This window comes from Odontesthes bonariensis, chromosome 2, assembly GCF_027942865.1.
Source record: "Odontesthes bonariensis isolate fOdoBon6 chromosome 2, fOdoBon6.hap1, whole genome shotgun sequence".
Taxonomy (NCBI): domain Eukaryota; kingdom Metazoa; phylum Chordata; class Actinopteri; order Atheriniformes; family Atherinopsidae; genus Odontesthes; species Odontesthes bonariensis.
In genome coordinates, this window is record NC_134507.1 from 9037353 (window position 1) to 9059386 (window position 22034).

Sequence of the window (22034 nt, forward strand, 5' to 3'; positions counted from 1 at the left end):
ACCTGAAGGAGAACACTGACAAAACATGCTTTCATGATGTTATGCTTTTCCAAAGCATGTTTACAGGAAAAGGAAAAGAATCGGCTCAAATGAAATACTCAAACAGGTTTGATAGGTCTGGGCTTGCATGTTTGATCAATTTCTTTTGCATGTATCAGAATCATAGATTTGGTGTAGTTCTTTCAAAGTTTTGGTTTAATTTCACAGCGAAAGGGAAAGTTCGTTTCTTTTAAACCTGGACCTTATTTCTGGCATAAAATACGTTCATCTACTCACCGATAACAGTTTGGTCCGACACCAACATGGCAGCTTTGAGCTAACAGAGCAATAGAACGCGTTCATTCATTCATTCATTGGGCTTAAAGTATTGGAGAAATGAAGACAGATAATATCTTATTTAGAGGCTGTATTGTCTATGCCCCGTTCTCTCCCGTTATATGGATATATGCGGATCTCGAGTGATCTAAATATCTTCTAAAGGACGCAGACTTTCCCCAAACTGATATCGGTGAGTAGATGAACGTATTTTATGCCAGAAATAAGCTCCAGGTTTGTTTATAAGCAGTCACTTCTCCCCAGCACTAGGCTCTGTCTAATCACGTACAACATTTTGCCTCGTTAGCCTGTTTCAGTAAAACTGGAATGCTGTTTTTATTTCTGGCCACGGACTGCCAGGTGTTTGGAGGAAGCTTGTTGGTCTAAACGAGCTCGGAAAACAGCTGGGCTGTCCAAGGAAATAATAGGAAGAGGAAGTGGAAAGATGATCCAGTACAGTGTATGTAGTGGATACAGCTGGGCAGGATGTCAATAAGCAAATTTGATCATCATCAGAGAGATCGAGCCCTAAGTGATAGAGCCAGGAAAGATGCAGAGAGCAGAGGAAGATGGAGGGGAAGATAAACAAATGCCCATCTCACTCTCAGATTACTGAAACGCGCAGGTGTTATCCCTCACCAATTCAACAGCTGCCATTTGTGTGTGTGTGCACGTGTGTGTGTGCATGTACCAGCTATGAGGAGCGAGGCCTCCAGTGTAACGCGGGATCCTTTGAGGCCACCGCCAACACACTTGTAGGTTCCAGTGTTCCTGGGCTTGACTTGTGTGATCAGCAGTGTCCCGTTGGACAGCAGGAACACTCTGCAGAGGGAAAACAGATTGAGCACTCCTTCACCATCACCGAGCAACAAACGGCATTTTGCATATTATTTGTACATGAAAGCGGTGCATCTCAACAATGGATCCCACAGAAATGCTCTGATCTCTTTCAGACTTCATCTGCAAATCATTCTCCGCAGTAGTTGCGGCCCGCCAGAAGCTCCACGGGATAATACGAAAAGTTACAGAAAGTATGGGCCATTTTCACTTTGCTCTGTTTAGACTTGGCATGTAACTTTACACTTTCCTGCTGGGATTCAGTAAAACCGATCCATATGCTGCTTCAAAGAGCTGGAGTCAGGGAATACTAAGACTTTGTATACAGAACACAGGAAAAATCATCCCACATTTTGAGCCAGTTTTTAAAGATGGTCGTCTTCAGGAGGCCCCTCGCCTCTGGCAGGCTGATGGGAGCATCGGTGTCGGTGATGGACAGGATGAGAAGTAATTATAGGCTGACCTTAGGCCAAAATCAGGGATGATTGATAAGGAGCTGCACATCCCACACAGCACAAACAGCAGCTCCAAAGACAAATCAACAGCTCATCCCAGATTGATGAGAAAGCCACAGCAGAGTTCATGAGAACGCAGAATACGTAAAGTGAGGGGGGGTTACATCACTGCCGGATGCTTTGAGATTCCTGAGGAGAGTTTTCCAAAGAGCAGGATTAATCCACAACTGTTTGGTTCTACAGTGGATTCCCTCAGGACGGGTGATACTTCTTTGTCATCTCTTCTGAGTTCAGGAGTGGAAGGGAAATGAGCTGTGGGACCTCGAGTATAATTCCACCCATGAGTTGGTGAAATAGTCTGTGGAACATTACTTCACACCGAGGAAATGTCTAAAATAACTACAAAAGAAAATGAGCAAAGACATTTTAAAGGCAATTATCCTTGGACATGGGACCCTGTGCAGAAAAAAAAATCGGTTTGGCTTCATCTTTTATTTCTTTTGCCTCCAGAACAAGTCTGACCCATGGGAGAGACTGTCTGCAAAAACAGCCCCGAGCTTAGGCTGGTGTATTTTCTACTTAATTTCGCATACATGAAAGATGATCCACATCAGACATTCACGCAGTGTGGGGAGGGTTACCCAAACAGCGCAGGTGCGAAACGCATGATATTCCCTGAACAGAACTGCATTCCTCTGGCCTTCCAACCGACCCAGATCAATAAGCAAAAATACATTAAACACACAGCTACCTTGGAATTCCTCAAACAAGAAGAGGGGAGGCTTTCAAACAGACAGTCGGTCAGCGTGTGTTTATATTCCACACTCTGAAACCCTGGTGCTGAGTCAGCACAGCCTCTGTGACCAAACGGGCTCGTTACACAAATGACTAACTATAGAAACTTGTGTCCTTCATTTCCATTGTTAGCTCACTAATCACTTTAAACTCAAATCCCAGGGTCCTACTCTCCATACTGAGCAGGCCTCTCATAATGTAACTATGTATAAGCATGAGGTGCGAACAATCCTGAGGGTAGACTTAGAAATTGGTTATTATCTAGTGCTTATGTATTTATAGGGGACATGCTGGTAAGCAGATTGTGGCTTGAGGGTTTTTCCGCTCGCTGCGTGAACACAGGAGACCTGCAGAGTGTTTTGTGATAGGCTGGAGAGAAAGGCTGCGTTAATGTGATATGTAGTAGACTGCAGAGCATTTTTACAGCACTCTATTCCAGTAATAACATTCCTCCATGTGCAATCGGTCTTAAGTTTGAGTTCAAACGGCACACAAAGAGCTGAGGAGATGCTGTAGGGGTTCCAGTGCAATATTAAACACTGCACACCCAGATGCACAGGACCGACACAATGGTTAGAAGATGAACTGAGCTGATGGCAGCATGACTCGCGGATGTGTGTAAGAGGAGAGGTTAAGAATACAGAGCAAAAGGAAGAATTTGAGGATTTGGACATATAATGGCAGGGTTTCGCTCTCAGCGTACCGAGACTTGTTTGCCAGCAGCTCATTCTCGTGGTACCACTCCACAGTGGGGGGCGGCTCTGCAGTGAACTGGCAGTGGAACACAGCCTCCTCGTTCTTCAGCACCGCCTGGTCCTCAGGAGAGACCACCGCCCGCGGGAAGCTCTTATCTTTGGAAGGAATACAAAGAAGAAATTTAGATATTCAGCACGGGTAAAATCTGTAGGCATTAGATTCGGGTTCCACCTGCGTGGATGCTCGTGCATCACGCTGATGAACAGGCTTTATTAAAAGCTGCCAACAGCAGCGTGAAGCTGGTCAGCAAGCGGCCCTCAGGTGGTGGTGCGTGTCAACACCAAAGGGGCCCCTTGGGAGACTTAATGAGGTCAGTGAGCAGACCCTGCAGCTTATCTGGACTATCATCTCCTTTTCTACCAGTGCGGTCATAGAACCACGCACGGGGGATCATCTCTCACCTCTCTGTGATTGTTTAAAGACGAGCTATTCCCATAAAACTCACGTGAGATCAACTACAATAACAACAATAAAACATGATGTTATTTTCAATTCGATATCAGCAGACTATGCGGGCTATTAAATTATTTATGTAATCATAATGGATTAGTCATTTACAAAAAAGAATGCGTGAACAACCTCGTATTTTCCTCTCATTCACATTCTTTTGAGTATTTTCACTGGAGCAGCTGTCTTGAAACCGACCTGCTTGGGCCAACACTGGGCTGCCCTGACCTGCCAAAAGCAGAGATTTGGTACGGTCCAAGCTGGAGAAGTAATTAACAAAACCTTTACCCTCAAAGGGTGCTGTACACAATAAAAGGAACGGGGACAATGCCCCTAATCCAGGGTAATGGGCGTGAGTCAATGCTTCAAATCTGCACAGATGATGGAGGCAGAGGCAGTTTCAGGAAATAGTTAAGAGCTAGTTTGAAGAAAAGGAGGCGTTCACTCTCGGCACACATGGTTCGTGCAGGAAGGCCTACACATTTGTGACTGGCTGTCTCCTGAATACCAGGCTGCATCTGTCAGCCTCCCTTTTATGATAAAGTGCAGAGGGTGGTAACACCGTAACTGGAAACTCAACAATTATCCATTTTTCTTCCACCCAGGTGCTAACCTTGCATGTCTGAGTAGCAGCTGGCTAATTAAAGTGGAAGGCATCAGGTTTCTTGCACAGATGTGCTACTGTATGAACTATACCGGTGTAGTGCACAGTAATACACGATGGGCACGCACAGGTATACACACAAAGAGAACAAACAACAGAAATCATGATAAGAGCCAGCAGGAAAACAAACAGGCTCCCTGTTCAACACACAGTCTGTGAAGCTGCAGCGAGAATCAGATCAACAAAACGAGCCCACTGTTGGGGGAGCTGATATTACCGTTCGCTCTGCAGATGTTTAGAATAGTATTTCTGTCTGCGTGGGTGGCAGGGGAGGGGGTTGCTTGCTCACTCTTTGATAATCTCGTTAGAAACTCCATCATTTTCTCCTCCTGCTCTTTGTAACCACTAATGGTCTAGACCCTCTTCCTCTTCTGTAATTTCCAGCTGTGCAACGTGTGGAATGAGACAAGAAAACCAGCACAGAGAGGAGGGCAGAAAAGTCGATGTGTGGTGCAATTTTAACCACTTTTAATAGTTAAAAAATATATATATTCCCGCAAGGCCCATTTCAAAGCAGAGCAGTGGCAGCGCACCCTTTATAGGAGATTTCTTTAGATATTTCAATACACAAGAGTGAGCAGCTGGATAGGAGCCACAAGATATTTTTTACCTCCTGCTGCAGAGCGGTCATTGGTTTTAATCTCCACATAATTTTTTCAGTTTTATATCATTTCAAAATGAACATCTCTGAGTTCTGGGCTGTTTGTGAGAAGCACAGATGCCGTTTTTCTTTTTTTTTTTTTTTACAGAATATCACGATACAGATACTTTAATAGTGACAATAACAATAATCTCGTCTTTGTCAAAGTGCAAAAAGGCACCTCCCATACACACCGATAATGTTGACAGTGAAATTGCCGTTGCTGCAGACGTTCCCTGCTGCATTTCGGGCGCAGCAGTAGTAAAGACCATTGTCATCTGGACTGGCGCTCTTAAAGGTGAGCGTCCTCTCCTTGTTGTTGATCTGATGGCTCCTCTCTGTCAGCTTCACTCCATCCTTGTACCAGTGGCAAGTGGGTCTGAGGGAGAGGATTAAAGAGGGTAGATGAGAGAGAGGTTTAGGGGAAGAGAAGAAGAAAAGGGAGAAGGTTCAAAGCTAAGAACATGTGGCCGCCAGAGAGGCTACCAAGGAGGAAAAGAGAGCTTTGCAATGTTTTCCGTAACCCTGGGTATTTGAACCTGAGGTGGAAAGGGAGGAGACTCACCGTGGGTGTCCATCGATAAGGCAGCGCAATGTGACTGGAGCAGAGCTCTCAATCTCCCCCTCTGAAAGAGGCTCCTTCAAAGTCACACCACCACTTTCTAACCCTGCAGACACAGAATAACAGAGGAGAGGACTAATTATTAAGAAGGACAGCAGCAAAAATTCAGTTAAGTGGCCGCCCTGTCGCCTGTCCACACAGGACGCATGACGACACTAATGGGTGCAGCAGGCCTGAGGACAGCCGGGCACATCACTGACAGCACTATGACCATGAGAGACAAAGCAGCGAGCGACAGCGTCGGCATGTCAGCTTACATCAGCATTCAAACGCACTCACCAGAGCGAGCTGGGCCTTTACTGCGCTGTTTACAGACATTTAATGGATGGTTCATAGATCTACTCTGTTAAAAAGGGATGCACTGTTGTTTGCAGCCCATAAAAAATGAGCCTGAAGTGAAAGCCAGCAACAGGGCAACGGTGAACATGTTTTGACACAGCACCTGACGATTGTAGCGTGGAAACAGCAAGGCCAGAGCATCTGTCAATATTACTTTAATGCTGAGCAGGGGCATCTCCATTTTTTTTGTACAGAAGAGGAGGGAATGACAACAAAAGTAGAGGAGGCATCACTCACACAAGCAAAATGAAACTTGATCGATCGTGTCACAGTGATTAGTGAATGAGAAAAACAGATGGCGGGGGAACTGATCGCTCTCTGAATGAAAGCAAACACTGGCAGTGTAAAAAAAAAAAAAAAAAAAAAAAAAAAGGCTAAAATGTGGCTTTGACATTAGGAACTTGACCCAGTACACTGAGCTACATATCAACATACAGTACATCCATCTAACAGCAGCAAAGCATTCCTCAACTCTCCTCAGAGCTCGTCTAAGGTTGACGAGTACATACAGTGAATCTCATCATGTCCAGTTCGTTTCATCCTTCGTCAAACTGTTCCTATTCTTAGCTAATCTTTTCATCCAACTCTTTAGCTAGAAATTGCCAGTCGTAAAAATGTTGTCTTTGACTTGACAGGAAACTCCCACTAATCTGGTGACAGAATCACTACTTGCTGCTGAGCTAGACGGCCACTAATGGCAACAAATAAAGTATGTATTCAGTGGGAGCAAAGTCTCCTCACTCTGTCACACGTTAGACTTGCTGTAACAGACTCCCATCTTACTGAAATTCCCCTTCTGCTGCTGCGCATGTTGGCTACACAAATACTTAATTCTTACACTGAATGAACACAAGGGCTAATTGCTATTTATGTGACGATATCAAAGCTGTGGTTGCATACCAAGCAGTAAGTGTATACGCTGTGGTTACAGGATGCATACATGTGTTGGCTGATATTTGTTTGGGTTGCTTCGGTGTAATCATGAGCCTGTTGGGGTTTGTGTGTACACAGTGCATGCTTATGTGGAAGACATTCAGTCCTGTGGCCCAACAGAGAGCCTGCTGCACCTCTGCTGCATCTATGAAATATGCATGCATGAGCGAACCTGAGACGGAGGTGGAGAGGGGAGGAGAGACGCAGCGTCCGTGTGAGGTCGGATGGACCAGAAGAGAAAGACCCGTCAATACATTTCAAGGGAACCTGGCAGTGCTCTGCACTCCAAGGGATCATGGGATATGCCTCTACAGTAACAAGGCCTCAACCTCAACCTCACCCCCCCCCCCCCCCCCCCCCTCACGTATATTCCCATCTGAGGCAGGTGCTGCTCATTAGCTCCGTTTTTATAAACAGAAGCTCCACAACTGCGTGTGTCCGTGAGCAATTTGTTCAATTTGCAGTTAAAAAAAAGTCAATCTTTATGTCTGTTATCACTTCTATGTGAGGTAAGTGTTTGCGTATAGGGGAGTAAGACGGATGATGAGAACGTGCCTGTATGCATGCGTGCAAACATGCGAAAGTATCTGAGCAAAGTGGTTGTGTTTCTCATTCAAGGTCAACAGCTTCGGTAGGAGGAGGAGGAGGAGGCGGCGATGAAGGACAATTCAGCTATGGGGACCTGGGGCCAGACACTCAAGCAGACCTGTTATTAGCGCATTGAAAGGAAAAGGGACGGAAAACCAGATGGGGAAACAATGAGTCACGAAGACGCAGTTTAAGAAGTGGTGCGAAGGAACAACGCGTCTCATTTGCCGTCACATCCCAACCAACAATCTGCTGCAAACAAGTATTTGGTGACAGCTGGTATCTCTGAGATACTGTATCTAAAGAATCTGATGATATTTTATTTGTATCGTCAAGAAATCTTCACAGTGCGATAATTATGTGTACCAGCAACACGGTGCATACTGCCTCTTCCACTCCTAATCCACTTTAGTATCACCTCACTTCCAATTTGCCCTGGACTTTATAACAGCCACGCAGTCTAAGCCTCCATGTACAGCTTCATTCATAGTTCAACTTTCTCCAGCTGTCCGCTCGACAAACAGAAGGCAGAGTTTCACAACCTATTAGTGGCAAATACCTCCCCGTAATCCCTCTCTGCATGACTAAGTGTTGGAGCAGGCCTGGCAGCTAACGCCATAATTAGGGGCGTATAATTATTATGTTGGAGGCAGAACAGGAAGCGCCATCAACATGGGGATGATAACAGATGAATTGTGAGGATAAAGTCGAGGCAGATGCTCAGACCATTCATCCCTCACCATTCAGCTCAAAGTGAGTCTGTTCCTCTCAGTGAGCTGATTTGTTGCCATGGAGAAAGGCTTCTGCAACAGTGGGCCAGGGCAGGGTGTGTTATCTCAGGGATCTTATCTAAGACTTGACTGACAGACACATATGGATATGAAAAAGACCCAAAACACACAGCTGAGCGTCCTTACACTGTATATATAAAACACTCCAGCACAATCCTGTGACATACGTAACAGCTCGGCCTTCAGTCAGAGGAGTGTCAGATTTTATCAGCTGCGGCTGACAGAGGTCAGCAAGCCGGGCTGGAGCCACAGAGAGATGCTATTGCTGTGTCAAATCAGGAGGGAGAAGAGGGGGAGAGGGGGGGGCATTCTGACACTTGGGCAAAGACTCTGGAGAAGAGAATCTGACAGAGAGCTTCAGTCATTGCACATGAGAAGCTGGATTTGGTCAACTGACAAAAAACATAAAAGGAAGAAAGAAAAAAAAAAAGGAATCAAGCTGCGGGAACTGTGACAGGAACGAAAAAAGTAGGACTGCAATCCTGGCCTGTAAGAAAATGCCTCTGCTGGTAAAAGAAAAAAAAAAAAAAAAAAAAAGTAGGTTATGGACACATGCTGTGTGACAAAGCCAAGTTGCTCTGGGACTTTAAAGAACGAATGGGGAGGACAACGTTGCCCGATTTGGTGGCTACTGAATATTGTCCTTATTTCTGCAAGCTGTGTCACCAAATCCAGAAACACTGTCAGACTGCATCTTCTCAGAGACCTACACAAAGCTTTGCCTCTGGGACAGAGACACCCACTGACAATAAGGGTGCCAGAGCCCGCCGCCACTGCTGGGTGCAGTCACGCCATGAAGACCCAGTGACCGGACGGGACAAAGAGAAAAATCTCTCTTGAATCACTACTGGCAGGACGATTCAGCTCTCACTCTTCAGTGGGGGAGGACGATCAATCTACTCCAGTTCAGTCCATGTACAGAACATATGGAACACACTCCCACCCCTCCGTGTAACCAACATTTACTACTCTGCACGCAATCTTGCCCACAGATGAGTGGATGCACTGGTGGGACTAATGCCAGGGGGTCCTTTACATTAAAGCTGCGTGCGGCTCCATCGTCCGTTAAATTCATGTTGTGTAAATATGGGCATGTCAGTCAAAACACGGTTGGATCCAGCTACAGTCACGCAGAGATGGCCAGCCAACAGGCGTATTACTGCACTGAGTGTCGATAAACACAGTCAGATGCAGCACACAGTTGGTTAGGTGTGAGTTATGCTTCCTTACTTTAGGCTTGGTGGGAAGTGTGCTATCCCGCAGATGACCTCTTTTAAATCGAGGACAGAAGTCCTACTGTGCTTGGCTGCCATCTGAAGCCATGCCTAAAGAATCCACTCGTGGCCGCATTCTTATCAAATTAATACAAAGCTGTCGATATAACCGCTCCAGTCTGAATGTTAACGTGCAGAGCACTGATAACGCAGGCAGAACAGCATCTAAGGTACGCAATTTAAATCATTTCAACGCTGTATGAACTGATCAACTGCTTTACTTTTGAGCTGAACTTTCTATGTTCACCTTAAATCTGGAGAAATACTTTGTCATTCAACTTAAAGTCATCTTGGTCAAAGTTAGATTGATTTGTGTCATCATCACGCTTAAAGAGACTCGAGAGACTTTTGTCAGCAGCTTGGAATTTTTTCATCCAGAAATTTTCATGGTTCTCGTTGATATTGAGGCTATGGGACATACCGGTAATTCAGCCGTCACCTACACGTGGATAATTGTGCAGGCACCTTATGGAATAATAATAATGGAATAATTATGACGACATTATTCAAAATGGGAGTTGGGCTAAAGGGAAGAACTGAAGAGCTCAAAATTCAAAGGCACACATACGATACATCAGGAATCTCAAATCACACAGAGAAAGAGGGACTTTTACCTCCGAGGGAAAAATCCCTTATATTAGTTCTGCACTAATTGAAGGTTTCTGGATTTTTTGGGGTGGAAAACACCTTTTGTAGGTGTGGGAAGGAGTGTGTTTAAGAACTTTTTCTGTCAAAGGCCGTCTTCTACATCTAGAAATGATGAACGAGGGAGCAGAAAGAGTGGATCAAACAAAATACGAGCGGGTCGCCTTTCGGCTCATTGTTTTAGTTTTGCACTCGATGGGGAGAATCGCAGAGCGAGATGAACTTTTGACAACGCAGGAATGTCATCCGTGATTAACATGAAATGCAAATCACGGACACATATGGATATTTCTAAAATTCCAAACGAGATCAGTGCTACTTCTCAGCAATGGAAATCCACAAGCACCGTTGCTCATACACAAACACACACCCACGTAGGTTGAAATGAGAAGATCATCAATGGTGCGTGGGAATGTTAATGACTTGGCAGATAAATACAGTTTATTCTGGATCATGATGGCAATTCTGAAGAAGAACTGGCGCTTCTCGTTTAACTTGTTTTTTCCTTTTAATCTGTGGGAGTATGTCAGTTAAAACTTTACTGACACCCTATATCACGTGCAGTTGTAACATATAACAGCAGCTTCCTTCAGATTAGACACGGTTTAGGGAAACTGGCGTTCCTGTCTGATCTGTCGGGCTAAAAAAACTGCATGGATTCAAAGATGGTGTTCGACATCACAGATCGCCATCTCCCTCCCGCCTTTCCCCTCTCAGCCTGCCTCTCAGTCTGCCACAAGGAGGTCTGGGCACTCATCTGTTTTAGTAATCAGCCTTTGAACGAGTATCATCGCCACAAAGAAAAACCTCCAGGCTGAACGTAGCCAGGGAGGAGAACATATTCCAGATGGAGACATTTTTTATCCCACTTTGCTTTTTTTTTTTCCCCCGGCTGGTATCACTACAAACTCAGAGTTGAAGACACACAAAGGCTTTTTTAGTAAGGACTGATACCTCAGGGCCCTCAACAACAAGCAAGCAAGGGTGTTATTTATACCACACTGATCTGGGTAATATTCCCACGGATTCCTCTGAAACAAGGACGGTCGCTCATGTCTGTTTGTGAGGCTGAACAGAATTGAGAATCTAGCGTGCCTCTCTTTAATAAGTTAGAAAGTGACTAAGTAGAGAGCCTGACATGAATAGAAGCAGGAGCAAAGGGGGCAGTGTTAATCTAAACCTAAATAATTACATAGCTGGGAGGTAAATTACACTACTCAGTAATTTCCTGACAAAAGCCTTTTGAGTGTATATGGGAAAAGACAGTGTTACACAACAGAGGAGAGAGAAAAAAAAAAGGCAACAAGAAACACATGCTTGGTGGCACACATATCCAGTTTCTAATAGAAAGAGAGAGCCACAAAAAGCGAGGCAACAAGGTGGAAACATTCCTCCAGCTCATACTGCCCGTCATCTTATACCGTCACTTTTGTTTTGCTTTTTTCTGAACCAGAAACCGGATGCTCACCCCTGCTGCCATTATGAAACCCTGTCACCTGGCAATTTTCACTCGAGAAATCAGAGGGGGTTCTCTTAGGAAGAAGGGGCGAGAAAAGCTTGAAACTAAACACTCACACTTAATGTTAAAGGAGGCATTGGTGGAGTGGAGAAATTGTCCCGTGGCTGCGTTTTCTACCACGCACACAAAGTTCCCCGAGTCCAGCCGCCGATCCACAGCAGTGAACTTGAGGTTGCTGCCCTCCTGGAAGCGCCTCTCGTCGTTCCTCAGCGACTGGCCGTCGTGAAGCCAGCGGTACGAGATGTCGGCCGGGTCGCTGACTTCGCAGCGCAGCATTGCGCTGCGGCCGTGCAAGGCATCCTGGGACTTGGGCTCCTTGGTGAACTGGATGGCAGCAGCCTGGATGGACAGAACTGGAAAAAAAAAAAGGAAGAAAAGAGAAGGGAAAGTAAATGACAAGAGGATTAGACTGGGGCTGTTGTTAACATTTTACAGCTTTTTCCGTTCATAAAGTGTACAGCAACCACTTAGCCCTGTGGAAGAATGTGATGTTTAGACGATAATGGTTCGCTGTGAATTATTTGGCCATAAAACGATCAGACCCAACATGGAGAGTGTACTTTTTCCTCTTCGTGCTCCGGCAGTTGCACGTATTATCAGCTCGTGCATTTCAAACAAAACGTGATGTGTTGCCCACACACTGTATCCTCACGCACTTAAATCTTTTGTTTCACCCCACGGTGCTGTGAACAAGCTTTGGTTTCTGCTCCATTTACTACTCGCCCCCCCCCCCCCATGCAACTGAAGAAAATGACAGCTTTAGTGCTATGTGGAATAAACAGACAGACTTGATTCAGTCCTGTCCAAATACACAGAGAAGGCAGGTTTGATTGGATGTTGCATTATACAAAAGCAAAAGCTGCTGTGGGAGGAAAGTGAGAAGAACATGAAAACAGTAGAATATAGTAAAAATGGTATTTTGATATTTTTACTTCATTTTCTAACTTAATATAAATGACAAGAACTTTTTCAGCTGCGTTACGTCTCAATGAGCACCAATCACAAATATTTCCCTTACACAACAGGCAGACTCTGTTCTAATATAGACATATTGCTATATTATAGTGTTTTATAAAACACCAGTACTAGAATTTTTTCTTTCACTTTCAAACATTTTACGTCACCAATATGTTTTTATTACAAGCCGTTTTGTGACAGAGTTTTTATTTTTTTATTATTTATTTAAACCTCGATGGCTCTCAGCAGCGGTTCAAACCGCACGCCGCCTTCATGTTTGAACATCCATCCTCCAGAAGTGTCCGTGCAAGTCCTCGTCTGCCCTCTGCAACACAATGTTATCATACCCGATGTCAAGGTTTGTTATCACAAGGAACGGCCCACTGATAGAGTCAATTACGCATGCCTACACATGCATGACAGTGTGTGTGTGCTTGTGGGTCTTCATAGCTTCTAAAAAAATTTTTTTTAAACCCCATCTTTCAATAATGTTAAATCAAAGTGCCTGTTGAAGATGATCCAAGGTAATCCTTCAGTCTTTGACCCTCTGCATCCCACCACTCTCTACTGTGTCCTTTACTGTGTCCTTCATCAGGCTCACCTTTGTCCCGGCTGCAGGTGCTTTGAGCCGACAGTCAGGTGCAGCAGGGCAGAAAGGCTGCTCAAACAGGACACCACTATAGGGAGGCTGTGGTTAGTTTGGGAGGGCAAAAGGCTAAATTCCACCTTAAATGCCCTCATACATGACGTTACACAGCCAAACAAAAAATGTGTGAACTAAGTAAATGCCCAGAGGCAAACACACATTTTTCCACAGAGGCCACACTGAAAAGACAATAAAGGGGGGAGGGGCAGATCCCCAAATACTAGGAGCATCAATGCCTTGCATGTCCTGTGAGGGATCATGCAAGAGAAAACAAGAGATGTGTGTATAATATGAAACTGATAGGACTGATAACAATCTGTGCCTGACAGATTGGATCACCTTAATCCCAAATATGTTCCAGAGCAAAAAAGAAAAGTCAGCAGCAGCAGCAACTCATGCTGCAGGTAAAGCACAGTCCAGGCCTAGAAAGGAAATGGCTGAAACATTCAGCATCGCTTTAAGGGTAATACAAGCAAGACACAGCAAGATCATAAACAGCAAAGATTTCCTTTGAGTCAACAGCTGAACAGCGCTGCAGCAGATGTGCAGCAGAGATCAGTGAGTGCAGGAAAACTGAACGGTGCTTGTTATGCAGAGCGCTCAAACTCATCCCTGCAAGGCTAACGTGTTCAGTTTAATAAGGTGAAGAAGTCCTTCCTACAGAAAGTGAGAATCTTACCAACAGCTTTGACATCAACATCAAATCGGAGAGAAGAAAATCTCTCAAAGTCTGTCAAATGGATAACTTATCTATTCCGAGTATGAAAAAACAACAACAAAGAAAGTCATAAATACATCAACTGAACGGTCATCTAATACAGATTCTACACAGAATTTATTGCACCAAAGAAAGTTACAACTCCTTTACTGTATAAACTAATGGCCTGTAACAATTCCCTTCTGAAGCAGTGGATTTGTTCCATCTGTGTAAAGCTGGGATAACAGGCAGCAGATGGGTTGGAAACACCAGCACCATCATCCCCGACATCCACCTAAAACAATCCGTCAAGCAACGTGCAGAGACAGCACTCTGCCGTCGTGCCAAACCAACAGCTGGGAGGTGAGGTAGCGTGCCAACCTCCATCACACGCGCAGTCTCGCCTGTACGGTCGGGAGCTTTGGTGGCGGCGTGGCGGGACTGTGGCGTGCGACGGATGGTTTCATTTGAGATGGCCGCTGACATGCAGTGCGAGCTTCTGTGCGCTTGGATTTGTGCGAGTGATGAACGACTTCCGGGAAAAAGTCCCAGCAGACAGCGCAGGCAGATAAGGTGTTTCACATACCACAGGATGACAGACATGAAAGGGAGGAGGAGGGGGGGAAGTGAGACTCTCGCATCTGAAGAAAGTTCACTGTTACTGTTCAAACAGAGACGGCACCATGACCTACATCTCTCAAACACACTGCAGTCCTTCCCGTTTAACGGGAATGCAAGGGATGCACAATATAAACACTGTGATATAGACAAAGCCACGTTGCCCATGCCCTCTACTACCATCACACAGTCACTCAGCTACGCTAATTTCACAGAAGTTGTGTCTGTCACACCAAATCGATACTTGAATTAGGCCACGCTTTTTGTGGTCTCGTGAAGGCTGAAGGACGGAGAACGCTCACAGAGATAAGAAGGGCAAATGCTATCCATACTCTCCTTCAAAGTGAAACAAGTTGAAAGGGAGAGTTACAGATAAAGGGCAAACCAAGCGAGATGGGGAGGTTCTGAAGGCTGAAACCATTCTATGCAACGGCGGAGCCTGTCGAACAACGTGGAATCAAAGGCGGTGAGTGAGAACAGTGCACACCGCTGCAGGATCAAAAGCAGAAAATGATCTGCTTTTTCAACTCATCGCTGAGGAATAATACACATGCAACGTGTTTACAGGCAGGGTACGTTTATGATCAAAATACTGCTGCTCTCTGAGGCTTGTTTTCAAAAGTCCATCACTTAAATCCCCCATTTTCAATTTTAAATCATTAAACAAAAAGCTAATTTAGTACATTTGTAACCCTTCTACTTTACAAACATTCTTGTTCGCTGATGGTGCTTTTGTTTCTGATCATTTCTGATTTTGAATGACTTCGAACACGTCGGAAAAACAAAGAAAGGCCTCGGCGCCGACACTAGTCGCGCGACTGTCAAGCGACGCTTCCATGAGGAAACACTAATGCACACAGAGGAGCAGCTATAAATAGTTTCATACTTTTTCGAGAAAGTTCAAGTTTCTTTGGATTTCAATCAACACATCTGGAAATACATTGGAAGAGACAGAAAGTAGGTTAAAGATATGATGGAAAGCGCTGAGCGGGTGAAATTTCTGTGCGGAGGGATTCTCTGACCCCATTAAGCCTGGCGCGGCTGTCAGGTGGAAGTTACATTCAAGTCAACCCGACAGCCAGAACTCACCATAATGAGCTCATCAGCAGCCTCCCTTCACAACTTTGTCTGCTGCCACAGGCAGGAAGGGGCTATTCTTACTGAATAACAACTGTATCAACTACGTATCAACACAGGGTGGAAAGGAAGAGGAAGAAACGGTGTCGGAAGCAGTGCATGGGAGGGTGTGTGTGTGCATTAACAATAAAGTCAACATCCAGCTAAGAGAAACTAGTGACTTTGAACTTGAAAGTTAAAAAGGACGAAGACGTTTCTGAAATAATCACTTTAAGAACCTGAATTCCTTCAGTGCAGTCGAGTCGGAGATGATGCCATCTGTGGAGATCCTGTAATCGGGATTGTGCGCTTCCAGCAGCCCGTCACGCACCACAATTTTATCTGGGAAATTTTGCCTCCTTTTCCTAGCAGGGGCATGTTTTGAGTACAAGCCTGAGCCTGCTGGAGGTCAGAGTGGAAGACTCCAGCACGTGCACAGACACCAAACGGCAGCGCCCACAAATGCTCGGCTCCAGGCACACCCGCTGTGGGAGCGCAAATGGCCTTCCGTGTGTGGTTTAAGAGCTTCTTAGCACGCCGTGTCAACACTGGACAGCTGCTCTGAAAAGTTTTAGAGTGATGGGGCGGCGGAACGAGGAGCTTTGGAGGCGCAGAGCGGAGTGTTGCTGACAGAGCGTGAGACAGTGATTGGAGTGTTCCACGTGGCTGCCATTAGATATTTATCTCAGTGCCTCAGAGACGCATATTCCAGGCTCTCAGGATAAAGTGCTGCTGATTTCTATCAAAACACTGAAATACCCAGGAGTTCAAACCCAAGAATTTGAAGTATTTAGTGACAAATGTCATCTCCCTCTCCACTGTGCATTATTAATGAAGACACAACAAACACAGTTGATCACTTCAAACTCACCATTCCATTCTCTGCCATGTGGAAAAATCTACCCAACGCAATGAAGGAGGAGAGCTGCACGACTCCAGAGGTCAAACTTCACACATTAAAAACAACCAGCTCAGCAAAAAGCAGATGCTTCGTCTGTCGGCTGAAGGAATGAGATTATCCTTTAAAAAACAAAATAAATAAAATAAAATAAAAATGAAACTACAAAGGCATGGCAGGACTGGAGATCATGTTTTCAGCTCCTGAAATGTTTTTTCTTGCTTCACCTGAATGCAAAGCTGACGCGATCAGGGTGGATGTCAAACGGTGAAGCGAAATCGAGGTTCAGTGTGTGATAGAGGACACGCGCGTCAACGAACCGTATCGTTTCGTTTCAAGATCTGTTCAACGGAGATGGGTCGTCAGAGTGAGGGGACTGTAAGCTAGTTTATTCTGGACCAATCAGAAACTTTTATATCAAACTAAGACTTAATTTAGTCTCATCTTGGTTGTTTACAATCTTATTCTCTCTGCATTGTCGTTATTCGTAACATCTCGTCACTCCAGATGAAAAGACAAATGTCATCCCATTCAACTCATTAGCTGTAATCTATGGGCCAATCGTTTTAATTAACGTAATGTCTCTCCCTCTCTTTATATTTTTCTTTTTTTTTGCCTCATCAGTCGGAGCGTTTGAAAGCATATGCCAGATGCTTCTATTAATAAACAAACCATTCTATTTTTCCTCATAAAAAGGCGCCTTCTTGAATGATTGCTATATTAGCTTTTGCAGACGGATGCTGACAACCATCTGTCACAGTGCGACCAAGTGTGTGTTTGTAAGAGCCGAAGTAAAAGCCCGAGACAGTGAGCTGATGGCTTCATCTTCAGAGATGTCAGACAGATTATCCTCCGCTCCCATCTCCAGTGAAAGTCATGGGAAGCACTAAGGCCTACTGACAAAGCTTTCATGGCCTGTCGACAAATGACCTGATTTGTGTGCACGTGCGTGTCAGTGTTTCTATGCACCGTGTTGACTCCCTTAGAAACTTAATGGAAGGTCTTTTCAGTAGTATTTATGGCCCAATAAACACAGCGGAAAAAAACAAACGGAGCATGAAGCAGGTGAGGCAGCATGATTAACTGCACACTGATGTATTATGACTATGACATCATGACAAGTCACAGTTAACATGTGGCCACACGAGTGTCTCAAAGAAAATATTGAGGCACAGTGCGTCAGACGGGAACTGAGGAGACGCAAGAAAAGTGTCTCATTGTCAAAGTCCACAATGACTTTAACTAGCTAAAAGTGCTTTTTAGGGGTGATCGCTTAGTCACTTTGTTTTCTTTCTTTTTTTATACAGTTTTGAATTCCAGTAATAGCACTGCAACTCAACTTGAATACGGACAGAGCAGCGGTGCGTGAAGCAGAAAAAAAGCCCACACAAAGAGGTCAGGCCACATTATTTAACTTGACATCCAACAGGATGGATAGAAAGGGATAGTGTGTGTTCGTCAAACTATAAGAAAAGAAGCTTGGTTCGCCCGACTCATCTCGCTACTCCCTCAGCTTTTGCAGAATAAAAACAGGAAATTGTCCAAAAAATAAAAAATAAAAAAATAAATCTGCACATGTGAATAAAGATGATGAAGAGCAGAGGGAGTTTCTGCATTTCATTTACAACAAAAATGCACTCAGTTCCCTGTGATGAACACAGAAATTAGAGCAACTGGAACCGGTACACGTTTGACATGTTTCTGCTGGTTCAGACTCGACAGATGTTTCAGACGACTGAATGAAATTCAAAAGTGAACAGTCCTGATCAACAGCAGGAATAATAGATTCATATTTTCAGCTGTAATCCAGTCCATGAGATCATAAAAGAAAAAATTCTATCAAACTTGTCACGGGGTAACTTTCAAACAGTTCAATCTCAGTCATTATAGAAGAACAGACACCTTCAAGATAAACCAAATCTAAATAATACAAAAGGAGCCATACCATGCCGTCTCTTCCAATTACATCCAAAAAAATTGACCTCAGGTATTCTCTGCAAAGCCCATCTGTGTTCTTTCCCCTGCTTCTAATTGAAAACCGTGTTCAAAGCAGCAGAGCCTGGCTGCCGTGACACCAGTGTGCACACACGCCACCTAAATTCAACGGCTGCTCTCATTGTGCCAGGTAATTGCTCTGTGGAGGGATCTCACTCTGCAGAGTCACATGTCCGTGTGCAAAACGCTCATCATAGCGAACCTCACCGAGATCACTATCAGCTCATGCGTTTCCCTCCGCCTCACCTCTGACAGCAGGCAGCCAGATCTGCACCAACTAGACAAAGACCTGCTCCCAAGCTTATTACCAGGCAACGCTGGCATGGCAACAGGCATACAAACTCACCAGGTAGATAAGAGTCTATGCTTTTTCTTCAACACTCTCCCACAAAGCAGCGGCAGTCATCTGGGACTGAGTCGAGTTTCGAAAGTGATGCTCGACAACTCTTAAAGTTACATTTATCATCAGAATGGCTCTGGATGAAAAATTAACTGTGCTCAGAAAACTGACAGAATTATGCCACCTCTGCTGTGCAGTTCTGAGTCGCTGCTTGCCAGCACACCTCGGTCTCTCTGTCTCTGAAATGAAGAAGGGCTCCATATGGCCTCCATGTCAGGGAAAATAATAAAAGCACTCACATAGCAGTGTGAGTGGGAGGTGGGGAAACGGCCATAAATCTCTTAATAAGCACGCTGGGAGGTGGTCAACAACATCAAAGAGCTGGCTAAGCCCCACCCATACGCTGCTCCAAGTGTGTTTTAACAGGCCACACATCCTAAGACATTACTACCTTATTAGTCCTCGCACAACAAGACCTGAAACAGGACTAGTAACCAGTTCAGCCAGTGTAGACCGTAATAGGAGAATCCATTACAGACTGATCAGCTTTTAACCAGGCTGTGTTAAACGCTCTGATTAAGTGTGGATTCTTTTCTTTTTCTTTCTTTTTTTAAAATGCCTCACAAATGCAGAGCTTTAAGTAAAAAATCTGTCGTGACAGATTTTGCAGATCAAAAATGATACTTTCTGTCTGAAGTAGTGCGTGCTCCCGCGACAAAGCACTGACTCCTTTCATTCAGATCGCCATGTTATTCCTCATCGTGCTACGTTGCTCTAAACAGACGGAGCTCACAACACGTGAAGGAGCCCTTCAAAGACGATGCGAGCCACATCGCTCTTCGACCTCCCTCGCCCTGTCCTTCCACACCAGGCTTCATAACTGTCAAGCTGCGTCTAAAATGGAGACATCTGAGCACAGCCAGCTCTCACCAATTTTCAACACCCACTCATAAAAGGCGTACTGTTGAAACACAGGCGGTGTAATGCATCCCCACGTAACCTGCGTGTTCCTGAGGGGGGGGGGGGGTGAAAGAAACAGAAGCACTGATAAGAGGTCATGCAATTTGTCTGGAACGCCCGAACGATGACAATGAAAAACCTTTTGCGGTGTCCACAGATCTGATCCTGGTCATGAAAGGGACTGTGGGTATTTTTTTTACCCATGGTGCAAAGCAATCTGGAGCCACAGCCATCCCCCTGCAGCTGTGCTCTTTTGAGACGAGGGGGAAAATATGGGAGCAATTATTAGATTAAGAAGGATTAGGCTTTATTCAGGTAAGGCAGGTTGGGTCGTACTTGTCTCTTTGGTCCTGAAAAAGTGGGCACTAATCCAGTAATGAAGGCACTTTTAGAGGGAAGACTAAAAACACGCAGCAGTGAGGAATAAAGGCGGCCATTTCTGATACGCATGTCTGACTTCTTTTCAAAAAAAAAATAAATACAAAACAAAGACTCTGCTCACAGGCGACATGAAAGCCCGAATCAGACCGTTTACTAGAACTGCCCCGTTGAGGCATGAATGGCATTTAACACTGCTCTTTTTTTTATTTTCATAAAACTAAATATAAAGAAACAGAACTGTCAAACATCTGGAGTCACATTCAATATTTTTCCACCATTATGAGCCATAAGATGGAAGATTAACTCAGAGTGGAACAGAGGAGCTCAGCAGCTTGCAGCCAGACAAAACACACAAGTCAGATAGATGTTGCAGATTAGAGTCTGCTGTTAAAAAGGGAGTTAAAAAACTGAAGCTGGAGGGCTGCAGGGTTAGAAGCGGCCTCGACAGAGTAATATAACAGATACGAGAGAACCGAGCTGGGAGAAGCAGGATACTCTTTCCAAGTCTCCCATCTTCTGAAATGCGATCTGTGAGGATGAACGTCTTCGAGGGAGTAAAAAGAGAGACTGGAAAAATACCCACACTGCGCCACCCAAAGCCAAACATGCAGATCTGCTGGGGAAACTGTGCATAAAGCAGCGATCGCAGTTCAGTGACAGGAACTGGTTTCGCATCAGTGATAATGAATGATGGTCCCCTTTGCTGGCTCCGGCAGCAGATGGGTGCTGAATCCATGGCTGCCAATGCCATTCTCTTCTCTGCAGGCAGCTCTGGCTAACGCCTGCTCTTCAGCCATGTCCACACATTAGTGCCAGCCAGAATGTGATGGCACTTTATGATCCCTCTGGCAAATACCCCGAAATAGATGGGAGTGAGCCAAGATAAGGAGGGAAAACATTTACACTAAAAAGGAGAAGACGAGAGCCCAAATGCCTGTTTCCATCATTATGTTGAAAGATTTGGGGTTTTCTGCTTCACCGAGATCAGAGCAGAGTCTGTTACAGTCGTTACTCTGTCACTTTGAGGAAGAGTAGAGAGTGTAGGAGAGATACATTGTTATATTTGACTTTTATGATGTTTTTTTTTTCTGTAGGTCAGTCAGATGTCAGGTATCAGCTCCAATAAACCAGCTCCTAATATGGAAATCATGATAATTGAGGGGAAAGGCGTCAGGGCAGTATCAATCACCTGATCTTATGAGACATTACAAGGAGGACATACTCAATTCTTAATGACAGACAGATGGATGAGAATTACCATTCTTAAAATTTAGATTCCTCCAATCACTCTCTGTGGCTCCGGGAAACAACGAGGACTCCATTAAATCTTAGCCTCTCTCATTATTTCTTGCCGTCTCTGCCCATCACACAATAACTGTATCTGCAATTGGAGGCCTTTCTCCAAAAGCTTCCTGCTTTCCTCTGGTAAAAGCAATCTGATCGTCCTCATCAAAACAATGGTAGAAGTGTTTCTGTTTTGTATTTGTTCTGAGTCAATGCACTTCGACGCCCAAGCAAGGCACTCAAAATAAAAACCGAAATCTGCCAAACAAATTCAGGCAAGCAGGCGATATGCCTACCTTTTTTCATTTCATTTAGGGGAGAAAAAAAAACTTTTAAGATGTGTTTTTTCTGGATCTATCGCTGCCATCTTCTGAGTAACACACACACACACACACACATACATAGAGATGTTGATGCTGGCAGGAGGGAATCAGACAAACTCAACTCAGGCCATTACCAAGACCAGTCAGCTCCACGGTATAGGTTTCCAAGCAGAGTCTGGCACGGCTCTGCAGAGTGAGC

At 44.8% G+C, this 22034-nt stretch overlaps 1 protein-coding gene across 3 annotated transcripts in view; it reads right to left on the reverse strand.

The window, feature by feature from the left end:
- The window catches only part of ptk7b (protein tyrosine kinase 7b), a 62778-nt gene that overhangs the window by 9759 nt on the left and 30985 nt on the right, over positions 1 to 22034 (reverse strand). For all 3 annotated transcript variants that reach the window (XM_075476024.1, XM_075476033.1, XM_075476017.1), the window contains exons 3-7: positions 11677 to 11973; positions 5475 to 5577; positions 5104 to 5288; positions 3106 to 3253; positions 1007 to 1137 (exon numbers count right to left, since the gene is read on the reverse strand). In XM_075476024.1, the coding sequence (XP_075332139.1) occupies positions 1007 to 1137; positions 3106 to 3253; positions 5104 to 5288; positions 5475 to 5577; positions 11677 to 11973 (864 nt within the window). The remainder of the gene's footprint in view (positions 1 to 1006; positions 1138 to 3105; positions 3254 to 5103; positions 5289 to 5474; positions 5578 to 11676; positions 11974 to 22034) is intronic.